Source organism: Manacus vitellinus, unplaced genomic scaffold (genome assembly GCF_001715985.3).
Source record: "Manacus vitellinus isolate BGI_N305 unplaced genomic scaffold, ASM171598v3 scaffold_1_pilon, whole genome shotgun sequence".
Lineage (NCBI taxonomy): Eukaryota > Metazoa > Chordata > Aves > Passeriformes > Pipridae > Manacus > Manacus vitellinus.
The window spans coordinates 18,721,104-18,741,642 of record NW_021939396.1 but is presented as its reverse complement, the minus strand read 5'-3'; the positions used below and the strand labels follow the sequence as shown (position 1 = coordinate 18,741,642).

General features: G+C 36.6%; 1 protein-coding gene across 1 annotated transcript in view; it reads right to left on the bottom strand.

Annotated features, from left to right (window-relative positions):
* Positions 1–20,539, bottom strand: part of LRP12 (LDL receptor related protein 12) — a 48,042-nt gene that overhangs the window by 15,103 nt on the left and 12,400 nt on the right. Inside the window, exon 3 of the mRNA XM_029959278.1 lies at positions 4,568–4,624. Within this exon, the coding sequence (XP_029815138.1) occupies positions 4,568–4,624 (57 nt within the window). The remainder of the gene's footprint in view (positions 1–4,567; positions 4,625–20,539) is intronic.

Below are 20,539 nucleotides of genomic sequence, written 5' to 3'. Positions count from 1 at the left end.
ATATATTCATTCAATTTTAGAGAGTTCACCCCCAAAAACTTAAACATGCTCAAAATGTAAGTACAGTATGTGTCTGTTGAATAGGAACCTCCAAACACTGCTAGCAACTGTAAACTACAATGCAACTGGCTGGGCAAGTTCCTGTGCTGGCACAGCACTCCCAACAACTCTCATCTGCTCAATCTGATCCCTGCAGCAGCACAAACAGTAACTTTAATGCAAGTTTGAATGGAAGAAATCCTGCACTAAAATCTGTATAACCAAGGTGATACTTCGAGAAAACCATGAAAACTCCCAGTTTTACTCAAATTCAGGATTTTTTTATCCTTTGTTTGCAGAGCCAGCCATATCCCTATAGTTTCTATATTCTTTCAATAAGATGGCTTTTTCTCTGTCTCCACTAAAGCTCACAATAAAGAGCTGAGGGCAAAATATGACCAGCTGCAGCACCACCCAATATGGGAAGAGAGAAGCAGACTACAGAGGGCATGAGGAAGCAAGAATGATCGCAGGCATGAAACAGGGGAACAACACAGTGCTAATGCTGTAGAAGAGAGGAAAAAAATATGCATATGACAAAGTGTAGGTTGAAAAAAAAAAGAATGGACTTGAAAAGGGAATTAGAGCTTCCTTAACTTCAGGTTAGCTACATATGCTAAATGCACTTGCATACTTGGTATATATTAATGTAATAAACATCTCTTACTTATAACTCAGGAGACAACAGAAATCTCCCCTTTGCTTAAAAAAATGTTAAAAGGTCAAGATGAACTGTGCAAAAGTCGCACTTCAAAAGTGCCGTCATTTTGAGAGAGAATAATTTCTCAGCAAGATTTTTTAAATCAAGGATAACCTTTTGAAATAGAACAGTTTTAAAGAGAATATACTTGATAAAGATAATAGTGAGTCTTTAAAATCAGTTCCTGTCTCTCTGCCTAACCAAAATGTTTCTCCTAGATTTTTTGGAACTATAATTTAAGATACATTTTATTCATGTGTTTGAAAACATGCAGAATGTGAGCAACATCAAGGACATGGGATTGCAACCAAGGCAGAAGCAGAAGTGAAAGTGAGAAGGTTTTATTGTAGAAAGCAAAGACACCCAGTGATGCGTGTCTCAGATGTTCTCAAGTCTCATGCTGGTGGCTGTAAGATTTGGAGGGAGAACCTTCTACATGGGTGTTACCTCTGCCTACATTCCTTTCAATGCCCTTTTATTCTTGAGTACAATTCTGCTCATCCATCTCCTACCTGTTTTAAACTCTTTCCTTTGAGAACCTTTATTTTGCTAACAATCTATTTGTAAATTTGTTTGTTACAATACTGCAATTAGGACTGAAGATGTTTCACATACTATAGTGCAAAATAATGGTCAAAAGAGCTGTGCACATCATTTTCTGGCATATGTGGATTTTCCTGTAGATTTTTAAAAACAGGTACAACAGTTTTTCTTATTTCCTTCTTCCTAAAATTTGTTTACCACCCCACATTACAGAACATTACCATAAACTACCTATGGGATGTTAAGTGGTAAACAGAAGAGAGCCAATGAAAACTTTACCAAATTCAATTAGCAAGTTATAACATGCAAATAATTAAGAAACCTATGCAGAAATTCTATAACAAGATCTAGAGAAGTAAAGTACCTGTAGTAAGTAAGAGTGAACAACATGTCAAGGAAAAAAGTCACTTCAGAAAAGCAGGGAGAGGGAGATTAGGGATTTATCTTCACAGTAATGCCAGAAGATTAGTTGAAAAGATAAAAGAATTAGCTTTCAATGTGAACCACATGATGATAAGGTATGCATTATATTGGACATGGTAAGGACATGAATGCAGCTGGATAAATGATCTGAAGGTGTTTAAAACAGCTTAGAGTAAAAAGAGAATAATATTGTGATAAAGTCTAAACCATGAATAGGGAGGGTAATTATTGCATTGTAACTCTCAGGAGCCACTGACAGTCTTATTTGCAGAACTACAGGAAAAAGGTATAGGAATCTTTACCTCCAGGGCAAGCCAAAAAGCATTATAAATTAAAGCCCTTTGCTCAGCAATACAGAGACACACTCAGCCAAAAGAAATAGTTTATATATATCTATATAAATAAAAACAATTGTTAATGAACAACTTTTTACACCAGTGCTGAAATTCTTCAAAATTGAGAGTGAGAGGGGGGACTGGGGAGATGGAGGAATTGGTTTCGCAGTTGGCACAATTATGGCTCAACACACCTCAAAGGCAGACCTGAAAATATTTCTGAATTTTTCAGATTTTAAAAGCATAAACACTTTTCTCTACACAAGAGACAACATTTCACTATTGTTGCTGGTAGAGAAAGCATGCTCATATATTAGAGTACCTGTAACTTGGAAGATATAATATACAGCAGAAGCATAAATACCAAAGACCACAGAGGTCTGTGCTATTAAAACTTAATTTAGGAAGGTATGTCACGTAGTCTTACAGCAGCAGCATGACAGAAAATCTACCATTGAGACAATCGTTTCATTTTAAATCCTGTCTCAGTAGCAACCGTCCAAGAAAATCACTTGCTTGGTTTCAACACCAAGTGAAAGTTGGATTTAGAAAGATTAAAGGCCAGACGTCTTTGGTTCTATTTTACAGAAACTCTGCTTGAAACTGTTCTGCTAAATATAAAGCTGTCCAGGAATGCTTGAAAAACATATCATTTACAAGTTCAAAAATATGTTTGGGGCAACGAATTTATTTAAAAGGAACTAAAAAAATCATGTAATTCATCCCCATCTTTTATACTTGGGCCATGCACTTAACATTTAAGATGTACATACAAATAGCAGTAAGGAAAATGCCACTGGGTCGGGCTACATGCTTTCTTTGGGTTGTCATTAACAGACCATCCCCAGATCCATTATCTGAAAATTCCCCAGCGAAGAATTTGCACTTTATATTCAGACAGAAACTTTAGAGTGTGATATTTATTTTTTCCCATCTGGAAAGCTATTTTGGAACGCAGGAACATCAGAGCTACTTTTATATATATTTTCTTTTTTTTTTTAATTTTCTTTTTTATTTATTTTTAAATGGATCTTTCCTCTCAGTAGTTAAAGGTCTATCTACCAGCTGTTGTTATCTTGCGTAGAAAGTACGTTGTGTTCTGCTCTTCTTGGCACTGCCTATTCAAGCATGCTGGCCAAAGCAATGGAAGCAGAGTCAAACATTCCATTCACCTCTTGCCCAGCAGATGCTTTTCTGCCTGTATTGTGACCTGTGACATGACTGTTGCAGTAAACAAAGGGGTGTGAGGTTGTTAAAACATACCCTGAAAGCTGCATAGCTAGATTGTAGGCTGTGTATCTCATACATTCCAATTCCAGCAACAATTGTTCCAGCAGGGGCAAGTAGCTATGCTGATATTTATTATTTACAGTGTGCCATAAATGTACTATATATGATACTTGATGCATTACTACTGTTAAAAAGCAACAACATTTTTCATGATGCAGCACAAGAAAGGATATGAAAGGTCTTCTATAATTAGACTTTTAACAGTGTTTGAGTGGCAAACAATGAAAGGGAAATAGAAAGCAGTAGGGTGTAACAGAGACCATCCACTGACTGTACATTTATCCAAAAACTTAACTGTGAGCACAAGTAGAAATATAATGTTTGAAGCAATACTGCAAGCATAACTACAGTGAGATGTGCAAGCTGTTTTCAAAAAGGACAAGTTTGCATTTTGACTCATTTTAGAAGAAGGGTGTGTGAAAATCAGTTTGATTTCTAGGGATTAGTGCCAGCTTTCCAATGGAAAGAATCAGGCTTGTATTCTTCTACCTGCTGAGGAGTGTTTATCTCCCCATTTGCACATATCCTGAGTGTCTGTATCATAAAACACGCCCAGCAGTTGGCTGATGCTGCAAAACATCTGAAGAACAAAGACTGTGCAATGGCCACACAGTCACATCACTAACACAGAGCAGTCCCCACCGTGGCTGCTGCCTGGAAGAGGCCTGAGGCCGACTGACTGGAAGAGAACACAGCAACCTTGGAGCAATGTCTGCTGCTTTTATACCACATATTCTCCCAGCATCTCAGTCTCTCAGTTTCATGAGTTCTAAAATTCTTTTTTTTTCTTGTATTAAGGAAACTGTGCAGTCAAGTGTACAGTAGTTTCAGTTACTGCTTCAATCTAATCAGGTGAAATGCATAACTCTTGGATTTATATTATTTGACAGTAGCAATGTCCAAAATTACATTTCAGCAAATTTCATTTCACAAAAACTTTACTGTGGAAAGAAAATATCAATTCAACTTAAACCAACTTTTCTCTTAGTTCAATGTTTGTATGGAAAAATAATTAAGCAGTCCACTTAGAAAGGCATAATCTGTTCATGAGCATGCAGGTATCAGTTTTATCTTATGAGAATTTTTCCATGTTCCAGTTGCTTCATTCCTTATTACATGCTGCAAAAGGCAGTAATAATTTTTATAGCCAAATATCTCTTCATAAGATACCAGGTGGCTTTCAATATTTACTATTTAAGTCATGCATGAAATTTAAACATTACAAAAAATGACTTACCCGTTGACACTCCTGAAATATGCACATTTTCAGAATGTTCTGCAAGAGCACCATTTCCTAAAATTAAACATAATGAATAAGCTAATTTCCAAGATAAAATTTGTAGAAATTCTTCAGATACCTTTTTACAGAACAGAACGAACAAAAATGAAGTTATTTTAATTAATATTAAACATTAAAGGTCTTACATTAATTTATGATAAAACTTAAAAGAGAAAACGTAGAGAAAAGTTACTATACAATAAAGAAACCTCAAGTATTGGTAGTTTACTAGGAACAATTAAATATACTAGAAAGTTAAGGAACAAGAGACTTGACAGTGGTAGAGTTTTGCAAAACTATGCATTTTAGATAGTAGACTTGTATGATTGTGCATCAAATGCTATTATATTTTCATGAAGGGTTTATTTCAATGCATCTTCCTCATCTTCTCCTGGATCAAGATTTGTAAGTTAATGCTATGCAAATCCAGACATCCAGGGGACTACAACCATCTATTTCACAATGAATTGCAGTCTATACCCTTTATCCAGAAAGAGGGTTCAAACATAGCAGGGAACTAGTGACCTTCACCAGTTAACTCCCGTGAGCGTTCAGTAAAACTACGGACACTTGCGAAGATGAGCAACAAGACCCATGAGGTCATCAAGAGTTACAGACAGAAAAGTTACCCCTCCGAATCCAATAGTTTGTACTTCTCCAGAGTAAAAGCAGCCTGCTAAAGCAAATACCTTTGCTGATAGGTGGTAGCCCTGGTACATGGGACAGATCAAGTTGTATTTGTGCACATTTCTCCCACTGAACAGATTTCTCCTCTCCTTTATTCACCACCCTTTCTTTTAACCTTTACAATAAATTTTTAATAAAATCTTTCAGGCATTTCAGGAGGAGTCACTTTGATAAATAAGCTCCTCCTTTGAATATAGGCAGTGAATCTAAAATATAAAATACATCACTAAGCAAATCTTAAAACCACAACTCTTAATCCCTCAAAGTTTTGTAATACTGAAGATTTGCCATGTCACACAGATTTTCATGCACGTGAAATCAGTTGTTGCACCAGCATTGCAATGTAAGTGTGGTATGTCTGGGTGACAAAAACCTTAAGTACACAAAGAAAACACAAATTCCTTTTATACCAATTTAAAGACTGTTACGAGTTGACCTAGAACATAATACACCTAAGCAACCACAGCTCAGTGCTCCTCCACTGCAGTGGTTAAAAATAAAATGTTCCAGAAATTGCTCCCAGGGTTGACACCAAATGCACAAAGACATAATTTTTTATTTCTTAAAGACACCATACAGTTAAAAACCTGATGATCAGAATTTGTAGAAATACAGTAAGTGCAATTTATTTATTTTTTAAAAAACTAAATTCCTTGGCTCCTGAAAGTGACATGTTTCCCACCCCTTTTTCAAGGTACAAATTTCACTGCAGATATTTACTTATCAGGTTGCTTTGTCTCAATTTTTAAAAAAAAAAAAATCTACACTGTAACAACTCTCCTCAATGTTCAAAAGCCTGAAGTATTTTAAAACAAGAACTATTTCAAATACTGTATAAGTGAGTAACTATTTTCCAATTAAATTATTTTCTAAGTAAAATATACTTCTAAGTTTTAAAAACCTGTTCTCCAAATAATCCCTCCATTTTGCATATCACTGACATGCCAAGGAGTGCTGCCACTCTGATTTTGTGCCTACAGTAAACTCAGCTCCCAATTTACAAAATAAGCATCTTTGCTGCAAAGTGATTTTAATTGTAACTGATTCCATAGAAGCACATTTCTGATTGTTTTCTATTATTTCCATCAGCATAAAAAAACATTAACAGATTTCAAGACCTTTTGTTTTAACCTAAAAATAGCTTACTGATATTTCATCTTTCAAATACATTAGGGATTATTAACCTTTTTTTTATTTGCAAAAAGAGGTACTTGTATGTTTAAGTATATCTATAGTTGTTGTCGAACACTGAAAATTAACAGCATGACAAAAAAGAAGGAACTCACAAACATTTAGAAATATGAAAAAAAACCCAAAACCTCAAGTAACTATGCTGAAGACAGTCAATACCTGGGCACTCCACTGATGCTCCCAGAATCTGAATTCCTGACAAGCTCCCTATGCATAACAACCAGGAAAACAAAAACCTCAGAATACTAATGAAATTAGTTCTGATAAAAATATAGTAAGAAAACATGAAAAATACTGACATAACAATGAAGTGATGGAAATCAAAGCAAAGGAGAGAGAGAGAGAGAGAAACTATAAATCAGTAATAACGAGAAGCATACTAAAAAGGGAACTCACATCTAAATCTGGTACACACTGACCCAGAATTAGTGGGTTAAGAAAACTTAAGCCAATAATCAAAGATAGAGCACTTGATTATTTTCCATCTAAATATGCCTTACAATCTAGCAATTAATCTCTTGAGATAAAGTGATGTCACATTTATCGTCAACCTAACTTCAGTGATCAGTCAGAAGCAGCACTAACATGCCATGATGAAGCCTGATTTCAGATCCAATACTACAGTATAAAAATAAGGTGGGGTTTTTTTCAAAATTCTTTCCTTCCCAATAATCTTCCATTACATGAAAAATTAATCTGAGAAATCTGTCAGATTATTACTTCCTTTTTTTATTGGAAACTGTCACTGAAACAGAGTGTGTTCAGATGCCATTTCAGTGTTACTAACTGCTGACAGACACCTTTAGGAATTTTTTAGGCAATGATCCTTATATGATCTCTACAATTATGTCACATATAAAGTGAGACTACTAGAATATCAATATATCAGATAACAGATCAGTAATTTCCATTAAGATATGGGAACATAATTATCTTTGAAATTCCTGTTAGTCTATTTAACACAGTAGAGGATGAGTATGTAAAAAAAATTTCTTAGGTCACCAACAATGTTTAAAGAAATATTTGCTATTGATTTCCATTTCAACACAGTGCTGGAAGACACACAGAGAAGCTCCTGCCTTCCATTCAGCCTGTGAGAAATCAAGATTGTTTTTCTAAAACCAACATATTCATTCCTTTTTTTCTGTTGACTTCTTAGAAGAGACCACTTGTGTAGCCAGGACTACACCCATCTTCTTCACATCCTTTTATAAATATTTAGCAGAAATAGGCCACTTATTTTAAGTTGTATTAAACCAAGAAATGTTTGTCAACTTTAGCCCTGCAGCTTAAGATATGGTCAGCAACGGCATGTAAGTTAAATTCAAATGGAAAAGCTCAAGATAAAAACAAGTACTTAATATGCTTTTTCTAAAGAACAAAAAAAACCCCAAAGAATGTTTCCCAAATAGAATACAAGATATATTAAACTACTGGTAATCTTTCGATTAAACAAAAGCATGGAAAGTACTTTTAATGGATTTCTATTGATGTGCACATGAGTTTGTTGCCACCACTCATAGTAATACCCCTAAAGGTTCCCTGACTGCAATATAAAAAAACCCAGCCAACTGGTTACTAAAAGAGTTAAGACTCTTGATAGAGTGTTTTACAGCATAGAATGACCTTCCAATTTCTGCCTTTCTGTCTTTGATAACTTTAACAATCTCTCAAATGGTCAAAGAATGGTTATGGTCAAAGTTGTTCGTTGATTCTGACAGATGCATCTGTAAAATTTTATTTTACCTTCACAGCACAAAGCTAGTCCTTTTGACCTTCACCAGTTTTTTCTATTCCACTCAAATCCCCTGGGTTGCAATGCCACCTCACCTTACGATCAGGCAGAAACAGACAAGTAGTTCCACAGACACTTGAATTAATTCCTTTTGATTCATGCCTCACAACTGGCTGACTACAGAAGAAAACAAGACAACACTAGGTTTGCCTTCAGGTTTTACAGCAGTTGGGGCATTTCTCCTCTGCAAGTCTATATGAAACAATGGTAAATTCCCCACACCCCACCCAGAAAAGCGAGACACCCTCACATCATCAATTCCCAGCAACCTCGTCCAAAGTCCTACACAGAGTCTGCGGAGGCAAGCAGAATTACACAGAAGGTAAAACCCATAGCCTTGGAAGGTATTTGACTCAGTAACTACTTCTGAGTTTCGTCACAGGCAGGAAATTAAACACAGGCCAGGGGAGTGGGGCTGGTCACAACGAAAAATGTGGCACCAGCAAACACTCCAAACAAACAGCAGAGTAAAACACCTAGAAAACATGGCATATTTGGAAAAAGCGGCCACCAGGTTCTATGTATTTGAAACCCAGTCAGCAGCAGTGATGCTCAGCCGCAGTGTAGAAGCTACTATAATGCAGTTGCCTTCATTTTAGGATGTGATCCCCTACATCTGTCCTTCCCCACAGCCTATAACACCACAGCTCTCTCAAAAATGTAATGAGTATCAGACTCAAAGGATTATCTGCATATAACTTTGGAGCACCAAACTATGCCTACAGTCCTGACACAAGCTTCTCCTTTGAGTTTTACTCAAATTCATGCAGTTTTCAAAAAGGCAAACAGACCCCCAGGCTCCCATAATGAAGTGTCCCTCTTAGTCAAAATATTCAGATTAAGAAAGGCAAATTCTGCACTCCAGATACATATATGAACTTGAATGCTTCAGACAAAGAACAAGTTTACCTAAATACTGATATCTGAGATAGCAAATAATAACTCTCAAATGAAGCCTCATTTCAATTTTGACTTGACTAAAATTAGTAATACTAATTTAGTACAGTGAAGTGATGAATATTGCAAAAGTACACACGAAAATGTGGTACATGCAACTTTGTCCACTGTGATTGTAAAATCAAATTTTATAACTGTGGTTTGACAAAACATCATATATCTTGGGACTAAGCTAAATCCAGATTGTGTTTTACAGAAAAATTAACTTAAGTGTTAAAATGAAAAATTAAAAGAAAAAATTCACAGTGGTAAAGGCCAATTTAAGTTACCTTTATTTCTGCTGTTGCACCAAGTAGTTACTGTCCACAAAAAAATAAAACAAAACAAACCAACATGCACACCTATCTCCACTGAAGCTAAATTCTTCTTTATCAAGATTAAGCCTCTGCCATTATCTTTAACAGCTAAATTACAATCCCCCTATAAACAGAACTGTATAAATTGAAGAACTGCTGTAACTGAATGGCTGTGAAGAGAGAGCTTTTTCTACACTACCTTGAGTTAAAAGGTACTGTGGTGCATAATGAATGCTACATAAGCAGACTGGACAGGATATTTTTCTTGCACCACAATTATCAGGGACAAGAGATCAACAACACTTCCTGTATATAATGTGTTTCTAAACACCCTTTATCGTGGTACGTGTTCAACTTGCTTTACTTTAGACAATGTATTCCATGACCAAACTTCCTTTCTTCATCCTACTCCCAAAATTCCTTTGCACTCTGTACCTTATGAAGGGTAAACTTAACTTGTTTACTCTGCCTCTTGTTAGCTGAAGTTACTTTGTAATAATCTTCACCAAATTTTGCTCCTAACTGACCAAATGTGGATGATGACACCAAAAAAAGGTTAACTATATGCTTTCATGAACAATTTGGTGCTGACTTCCATATTCCCTTACTAAAAAGTGATGGCCTAGTTCAAAAATAACAATATCCTTCTTCATCTACAGAAATGGTAGCTGGAAAGATGCATGATGCCTCTGCAACATTCCAGGCTTTTTGGGAATGACTTCTTTTGTTACCACATTTTGTCACAGTCCCAGCCCACTTCCTGCAAACACCTAAGCACAGCTGTGCAGAAACAAGCTCCCCCTCAAGATGCCACTTTGTCACACTGAACTAGTCTGTGGGAGAAAAGCGGGCTACTGCCCACCCATCATACCTACCTTCAATTCATAGTTGTGATGTTACATGCAGCTCAGAGCAGGGCATGCAGAAGACCAACAGAAAAACAAGTACTACCACCGTCCTTCAGATAAACTAAATGATCTTTAAAGGTTCCCCCCAACACAAACCATTCTATGGCAAAAACGTTTATTCGGTGTGTAACCAAAAATACTGTATTGAATTTACATGTAGGTCACATGCAGTTAATGAGCTAAAAAAATTAGGTAGGAGCCTCGTCAGATTTTTTGGCTCATCAATTACAACTTCATCTCCTGAAAACACTTATATTTGTTAAACTACTGTACATTTAGAATTAAATGCATTAGCTGTAGGAATTTAATGCTGTAACAACTGCACAGCTACACATCCATAGGTACATGGCCACACTGCAGCCAAGCTCTCCTGTTCTGCAGAAGGAGCAGTATACTGAGAGTATGCGACTGAGAAAAACCACTTTCTGTAATCTCAGATGAACATGAGGTTACAAAAGGGACTAGACTTGTTTTTTCCTCATTTATAACCTAGAAGACTCTCAGAGAATATGGTTTCTCCTGTATTTTCTTTTCCATCTGTGCAACGTGTTCTCCAACCACTGCTAAACCGTATGACAGAAATTCAGATTTTGCCCTCCTCAGAAGACAGGAAGAGCTGCAGGTGCACTTCAAATTACAAGAGAAAAGGAACTGAAAGTGGAGCAAACAGTGGAGAAAAAAACCAAACCAACCGCAGTCTAATCATTTGAAACTTACCTTCCCAGAACAGCCTGTGAAATAAAGAGAATTATTGCTACAGGGAATGCTTCAAATTAAGGTGCAGCAGAGCTGCACACAGTCCACTGAAGCCAGGTAATTATTTGCTACATCTCTAAATCCAGTAAAAAGGAAAAGCAGCAATATCATTCCCAGATTTCTACAGAAACCAGTCACAGCCTTTACAAGTACCATCATTTTATTATTTTCTGCCTTCTGATGGCTTAGTTTGCAATCACTACATCCCCTCAATTAGAGATATGCACAAAATAAACTTAGTTTATGCACCAATACATATTTAGATCAAGTTCTTGGGGTAAAATTCACAATTCACAGGAATCTCATATTTTCCTGTCTTTTTTTATATAGTGTATTGCACCTTGACCACAAGTTTTTGTCCAACACGCAACTACTGCTACTTCCTTGACAAAAGGTCACACATAATTTGCACAAAAGACAATTTAAAAAGCACCATGAGAAGGGACAGTACTGACTTTTAGGCATTAACTGATCAATAATCTCCAGTTTAGCTGCAGAATCTTCCCAAGAGTTATTGACAAATTTTGTATTATTTATTTTTAAATCAACAGTTTGACCTTACTAGTTAAGTGCAGCTTTTTTTTTTCCCCCCTTATTTCCTTAGAGTTAGGTACTGGAGTCATAGGAATTTCAGGTGCTCACTTGTAAATCATCATTACATTGCACAGCAAGATACAAATTCTCATTTACATAATAGATGGATTAAATAACCATTTCTTTTAACACATACAATACACAGAAACATTGAGAGAAAGCCTTACTGCTGTGCAGACATCAATCAGAACTCTCTACTAAAGGCAAGCAGAGCAACATAGTGACAAGATTTATTCCAAATCCCTAACAGAAGAACATATGCTACAAAAAAAATACAGTAAATATATTTAAAATTTCAAACAGTGAAAGTAAGTGTTCAGAGGAAATGAGAAAGTGTTGTATACTCCAATACTACAATGGCATCATTAATTTCTTTAATTAAGAAAAGAATAAAAATGACTAATAGATGAAACTATACTGAAATAGTGGCTTATTTAAATGTTTAATGATACAAAAGTAAGTAATAACCACAAAATTTAACTGTAAAGGCAGATAAAGCACAGAACTTGTTTACAATACCCAATGCTGTTATTTTATGTGGTACCATTTTTATTTTGGGCCAACTGTGACGTAGCTTTATTTAGTAAACTAAGACAAGAACTAGAGAATCAATTCTGCAATGGAATCATTTTATGTAGGTTTTAGATTTTTATTTTTACCTTTTAGGACAACCAGTACCTACCATTTTGTGCTTAGACAATTATTTCTTGGGTATAAAATAATGGGTATCATACTGCTAAAAGTCTGCACTGTATACTTAAAACATGTTGTTCAGCACTGTTTTCTTTAAATCACTCTCTCGTTCTTATAGAGTCCTTTCCTCCTCACGTAGGGACTTTAAATGACATGCAGCTGTATGACATTTTTGAAAAACAGGTCTTTATTCAGTCTTGGTGAATAAAACAGTCATGAAACTTCCAAATCTACATGCACTGTATAGAGCCTAAACTCAAAGTTAATCACTACTTGAATGAACAACACACTTTCACATTATTAAAAATAGAAATAGGGCCACAAAGATGATCAGAAGGCTGAAACACCTGCCCTATGAGGAAAGGCTGAGAGAGCTGGGGTTATTCAGCCTAGAGAAGGGAAAGGTCTGGTGTGACCTTATTGCAGCCTTTCAGTGCCTAAAGGGGCTTAGATAAGAGAGCTGGAGAGGGACTTTAGACAAAGGCCTGGAGTGATAGGACAAGGGGTAATAGCTTAAAACCAAGAGAGCAGGTTTAGTTTGGATATTAGGAGGAAACTCTTTACTGTGAGGAACAAGCTTCATAGAGAAGTTGTGGATGCCCCATCCCTGGAAATGTTCGAGGTCAGGTTGGATGGGGCTTGGAACAACTTAGTCTAGTGGAAGGTTCCCTGCCCATGTCAGGGGGGTTGGAATTATATGATTTTTCAGGTCCTTTCCAATGCAAACCATTCTATGATTTTATAATCCTGGTAACACTGAATTAAAAATCCCCAAAGAAAAATATCCTACTACTCTTACATTGTTTAGTATTGTAACATTACCCCCACACTAAAAAAGTCTGCATTCTTTCTTCAAAAATTGACTATTAAAATGCATACTCTAAAAAAATCTAAGTTCACTCCATCAGTGAATGCTTTGAATTTGAATATTCAGTGATCAGGTCATTACAGATCTATTAGCTTCTCTAACAAAACATAATACATCCTGTACTCCTGATAACTTTATGGTGTTAACTTAGGACTTGTCCACGTTAGTCATTTACTTTGGGTAAGGGGCATGCTTTCTGAATCTCCTGATGCTCTCCACTTCCTGTGCTTTGGTTCACATTACACCATGGCCTTGAAACCATCAAACTGGATTTCTTTTAGATGATATGCTCCTACTTGTAACGGGTACTCAGTTTTTTGGGCCACATGAGAGCTAGTCCAAGGAAAACCCCTTAGAAACACACACAGCACAAACATACATCTTCAGGGTAACTTGTTTTGCACCACAAATCTGCTCCTGCCAGGCTGTTGGACGTGCCAATGCAGACACCCCAAGCATGCTCTCTGCTCCCCACAGCTCCAGTGCTTCAAGGGAGGCTCCACCTCAACCTCAGGCGTAAGCTCAGCCTCCGCAGTCACTCAGTGTGAGCAAGACCGGCTCTCATTCTGGATTTATTAAGCACTGCACATGTTACTCAATAATACTACACCAATGGTGAACGCTGTCACAACACACAAAAGAAAATTTCCAAAATTCCCCATCACCTGAGATGTTAGCATGATGCAAATTTGGCACAGATGCTGCCAGCCAGATGATACTGAACTATTGAAACAGAGCCCACAGCACCATCCGGACACATCAAGCAAACATTTGGAAGATGCTGCAGTCTACAACTGAGTCACATTCCTACTCTGTAGCTGTGGCTTCCCGGTCACTGACCACTCTTCCTTGTCCCTGGAGAATGCTGTCATTAAAATACACAATTTTAAAGTAATAACTAAACTAATTTGACTTCAGAAAAGGATTTTTGTGTGAAAGTAAAAACAATTAAAGCTCCTCAGTTGTAGTTTTAAAGGGCAGGGACAGGAAAGAACCTGACATTAGTTTTTATTCTCAATCAAAAATTCCTCAAACTATTTATAGACAGTTCTAATATACTTGGCAGCAAGCAGTGGAAATTGGAAATCGAGCAGAGACACTGGTTCAGCTTCAACAAGATGCCTGAATTTAAGCACATAAGTAGTTCTATTCATGTCAAATCCTACACTTCTGCCTAGCCAGGTACAAAGGAGGTTACCTTACTGACCATTGCCTGCAAGTTGTACATGTTCTCAGGTGGTAATCTAATAGAGCATTTCAGAATAGACAGAGTAGAAAAACCCAGATTACTAAACCAAATTCGACAGTTCAAACAGTAAATACAGTCTCCTAAATTACAGCAAAATCTCAAGTAACTAAAATTAAAAAAAAAGATTAAGGGAAACGAGAAGAAAAATAAGTAGATCAGAAACTAGTGGGGGAAGCCACAGAGACTATGCTGCCTATCCATCCTTAAATGTGCTATGTCCTTAATAAGGCTTAGGTGCCCATTCTTAACTGATTAGACTCTATCATTAATTCAAACCTAACAATTTGCCCTCCTATCTGGAAACTTCCACTGCTATATAACTTGAAAAACCCTAAGTTTCTAGTTATTTTAAACAGCTGTGTTTAAAATATTAAAACTCAATACATTTAACAAAAGACTGTTCCAAGCATTTGTACAGGGTTCAGCTGCAGTAACTATTCTTTTCTTCTGAAATTCCATTTCGGAATTTCAAACTACGTCACATTTCAGAAGTGCCAGACTAGGGGAAAATTTCCATGTGTGGGCTGCACCGTGCTTATACAGTAGGGGGAAGAGCATTGCAGATTTGATTAATACTCTTCATGCTTTGTACTTTTACCTACCAGTTTCTTTAAATCACTGTTGAGTTAAAAAACTGGTTCTGATTTTGCTCCATGCAAGTTTAAATTAATCTTAATTCCTTATAATTATAGGAACAAATGTCATTTCACAACAGTCTACACAGAGCTGGTATATTATATTAAAAAAATAAAATCAAACCCCCTAACATCTACAAACAACCAGAAGATTTCATGCCTCTATCACAAGTTAGATGGTAACAGCAGAGCTTCAGGTCATATATTTTTAAAACATAATACTGCTGGTTATCCTATCTAGTGATTTGATTCCATACCATCTTGAAAAAGTGCTAACAGAAAAAACAAAATCATTATTAATAAATAACTGCAACCATCATGAATCTATTATAAGCCTGTAGAAATGAAAATATTATCTGCTCTTACCCCATGAATCCCCACTAGGAACCCTCAAAACATCCAAGCTTCTAGTTCCTGATGACAGTATGACTCAGACTTACAACTGACTTTTTTTCCAAAAAAGACTGAAGTAGTGTAGGAGTACTTGATAGTTGAGGGAGAATCACGAGGGTTTTTGAAAAGAAGAAAAACATTGCTCCATTGCTGCACCTTTATTATTGAAACTACATCTCATGTGACCAACGACTCAAAACAGAAGACAAAAACAGTAGTCATGTTAGAAAGAAACAGAGAAGAAAAAAAAAATGCCTAAGATAAGTCCAGAGACTGGTTTCAAAATGCAGGAAGCTCATTGGATTAATAAAATAAAGTTACAAAATCTATTTAAGTCTTTATTCAGCAGAAGGGCCAAGATGTTACAGTCCAGACAGGGATCAGGGAAGGAGTTTCATACTTCTGATTAAAGCAGGGGATTGAGAAATCAAACCATAATTTCCAGATCTGCTATAGTCCTTCTGGAACATTGGCCTGAGCAAACCAGGCAATACTGGAGTCAACAGAATATACCTGCTGAGCTTCAACTCCACCTTTATGAAGGTAACAACAATAAATTAGAATTAACTGCAACCCATCTCAGCTGCATTCACTGTAGTGACATAACTGAATTGAATGCAAGCAGTTTACTGGGAAAGGCAGTGAATCAACAGTATATTTACAGCACATTTTGCACATACATCAAATATAAAAATCATAAAAGCACTGTATGTTTATTGCATCTAGGAAAAATATTCCCATTTGAAAGATAAAACTGTGTCTTCTTTCCTTCTTACCACTTATTACTAGAAATAAAACTTTGATTTTGACAACTTTTTATACTCTTTAATGTGTTTTGCTTTCTTTCTGATAGAATTAAAAAGCACTGTAGAGTTCCCAAAAAAGCTTGTTTTCTTTAATGCACAAAAAAAGTTCACAGAAACCACAGACCTTGCAAAGACTTATGCAGACTTGTTTATGCAACGTCTGGCAGCTGGAGTTTTTAGACCCTATGCACCTTCTGACACTGAAACTGAACTTAGAGAAAATGTCATGGTGACTGCCCAGCTAACTTCCAGTTATGCAAGATAGTCTGAGTCCCTTATTTATGCTCTACTGAACTAAGGTGTAAAAGTAACCTTGCATAGGGTAAACTTGGCACACCATCATTCACAAGGACTGGAATAACACACTGAAAAGCACTGCCAAAGGAGGGGAGAGCAATGCACTTTTTTTGTCTGTCCCTTCAACATCTGTAAAACAGTGCTTTTTGTTAATCTCACACAAACAACCTTGTGCTAAATAATTTCATTATTTATTATTAATTACTTGATCAAGTTATAGCAGACAGAAGTGGAGATATCACTGAGTTTCAAGGGAGTCAAAATGTGTAGATGCTTCCATTCTCACTACCAAAAAGACATTGAATTGTCACAGTTTTTGGCCTACTGTTATTTGCCAGTTTGAAATTTTCAATTGCTATGATAGTAAAGGCTATTAATCAGTTACACAAATTTTCTAGACTTGCCTAAACTATACTGTTTATTAAATATCCTCAGGACTTAGGAAGAATAAGAGACGAACTTGCTATAACTTGCTGGTCATAATGTATTGCATTCCTCAAAATGCACTGCGAATTGCTGTTAGTCAAAAAAGACAGACATTAAAAGAAGACAGAGTGCCTGCAAGATTTGAAATCGATTTTACTCAGATTAATAACTTCTTTAAATAAGAAGCAGATCATAAAATTGCTAAAGCATACTCCTGCTTTGAACATGTGTACACACATACCTGCATGGCTACACTCAGCCATGAATTCTGTGTGTGACAGCCTTGATACTTTCAGGTTCTTTTGTTCAAATAGATTTGCTTCATCAAAGCAAACAAATGAGAAGGGAAATATTCAATAAAATTTATAATTTAGTGAAACTTATTTTCTCTCCCATGTTTTATGCAAGACCTATGTACACTTTGAGAAAACTCTGCTACAGCTACTGCATTGTTTTGAGTCATTGATGACAGGAAATTTCAGAGAGCCCCATAGATATTTTAAAGAAGTCTAGAAGAAGTCTATATGTGTTTATATAATTTAAAAAACAATAGACAAACAGGTGCATATTTTTAAGACCCAAACCCTCTCTCTCTCTTTGGAAAGGAGGTCTTTTTTTTCCCCTTTCTCTTCCATGTTATCTGCTGTCAATCTTGTGATTCTTGTCTCACAAAAATAATGCTGGTGCTGTATCTCATGTTAGCATGAGTACACCTGTTTTATTTCAAACATTATGCAGTGTCTTGGAAATAAATTTTCAAAATAAAGTTGTGAAAAATTCGGTCTTCTTTACTTGGCTCATGACACTCAAAATACTACTGCATTGCCTTTTTATTTTTTTCATAACAACTCAAACTAAGCTTTTCTCATGATTATAGCTGCATTGGATCAGGAATTGTACAAACAAAAAAATCAACTCTTATTCCTACTCACTACTTTGTAAAAACTGTATATGATACAGTTTTATCAGGTAAAGGACCATAAAAAAAACCCCACGATACATAAACCAACAGGAAATCCCAGCCCACCACGTGCCAAAACATAATCAACTGGCAGTGCTTTATATGAACCACAGCAGAGTCAGAAAGCAAATATGATGGCTTTTGTGTTTCCCATGGACAGAACTACCCAGGTGGCAGGAAGCACAAAAGAAAGAAAGGCTAAACTGCAGTAATGTTAATAAGTGATAAAGCTATCAGTACTAAAGAAACACTTAAGATCAACAGGATAGTAACATCAAGTGAGACAGAACTTTGACTTACAGCTATCCTATGATAACTCATTGTTCCTCACCTTCCCCCTCTCTCCTCCAAATCATTGAGGACAAAGTTCAAAATTCTGAACATGAAGGGGAAAGGTTTTTCTATTTCCCAAAGTGGGAACTTTGTGAAGCATTTGGGAAAGTCTGAATTACATTGATTGTGTTGGAGATAGTTACAGAGACTGGGGAACTTATGTGAAATCAGTTTTAATACAGTAATTGCAACATAAAGACAGTAAAGACTGCTGCCATCTTTATATGCACTGGAAACAAGAGCACTTCTGGCAGCCAGAATCCTACTTCCCACAGTACTGCAGGGTACTGCAGCCTCTTGCCCTAGGGCTTCCCAGTAGTTAAAAAAGATAAACACAATCTTCTACGCTCAGAAACTACAAACATGAGTGTTGGATAGTACTGTGATTCCACAACTGCAAAATACTGCAAAAAAAATTAATCCTTTCTGTAGAGTTGAATAAGCATTTGACTTGATAGCCAGTTTAGGCAGCTGCAATTCAGCAGAGTACAGCACAACCTCAAGAGAGCCATAGTATATATAACATTGGTCAAAGAGAATACAACAGTTTGCTTCAAAACACATAACTGTGTAATTTCCCTGCTATCAAACTAAATCCCGGAGACACATAAACTAACCCTGGAAAAACTTTAAATGTGTTAAAGTAGACACACAACTAATTTGCTGTATGGATTACAGTTTTGGCTTTTTACAAGGCAAGTATTAGTCACAGAAACTAAGGATCACAATTACTTGAAGATGCCAGCGTACAAAGGCCGTTTGTGTGACCCTAAATACACTTTCTGTGCCTACTCTCAGGAGGCAATAAGAAAAAGTCTCACATTGTATGAACCACAAGATCCCAAGTTTTATTACATTACTGTAGCTCTAAGCATGCAAGAAGAGACATCGTGCAATCCTTCAGCTTTATCTCATTCTTTTATGTAACAAAATTTGAACTACATCCAGCTTTCCTTCTTAAACGTGCACAGATATTCCTGTCTGACCCTCTGTCAACCACATCCATGTAGTCCTGTATAGCAGAACCATCATTTCAACTGAAGTATTTTGCAAGGAATGGGAAATGTCTATAAAATTCATGATATGTGCTTCATTTGTTTATCTCAGGGTCAAATAAACACGAATTTGGTGTCTCATTGCACTCTGAACCTTCATGTTTTCGATGTACTCTCACTGCAATTCAAAAGAGCAAACCTTTCCAAGTTAGGTAGTAGAAATGGGCAAATATACAGAGGTGTGAACTGGCCCACTCACTACCCCTTAATGTTACCAACTTAAAGAAAAAGCCCTATGGAGCTGAATGACAAAGAAATAAGCTTCCTCCTTTTACTGAAACAGGGCCATACCTGGAACCATACCCTCTCCCTCAGCCTCAACACAGCCAGCATGAGCCTGCTGATTTCCAACCCCCCTGTCCTCAGGCTTACCCACCTGCCAGTCCAACCAGCAGAACTAAGAAAGGAGGTTCACAGACACGTGTTCCACAGACCCTGGGATGTGCACCAAGAAAACACAGAGAGCTTCACACTGCAGTACTTAAACACCTTACCTAACCACCAGGTCCCCCAGGGAGGGAAAAGCTGATAGCTATTAGTTAATGTGTACACATATACATGCGTGTTCACTTCAGGACAGGTTTCCTATGACAAAAGCACAAACAGGAAGAGAGGTTTAAACACAGTTAAGAGGAATGAACACCTTGGACAAGAGAATGTCATCTAACAGGTATTACCAAAATCCTTATCACCATTTACTCTGACATTCATATTTATAATTACCTTCCAGCATGCCATCTCTAAACCTACACGTTATCTCCACTCTTGCCTTGACACAAGCTCTTCTCATCTATGCCTTTCTTGACCAAAAAAACATTCTCACTGCATATTTACATGAGTCATAAACTTCCTTCCTGAGAATAGTTTTAAACAACTTTTTTTTCTTCACTCCAGCTTCCTAAAAAAACTTATTAAATATATGGGGTAACATACAAAAACATGTTTTGACTCTTTCTCTGAGGAAATCCCTGCCAAGAATCATTCAGACAAAAACCAGATGAATGAGGGTCAAGTTACAGAATAACTGCCA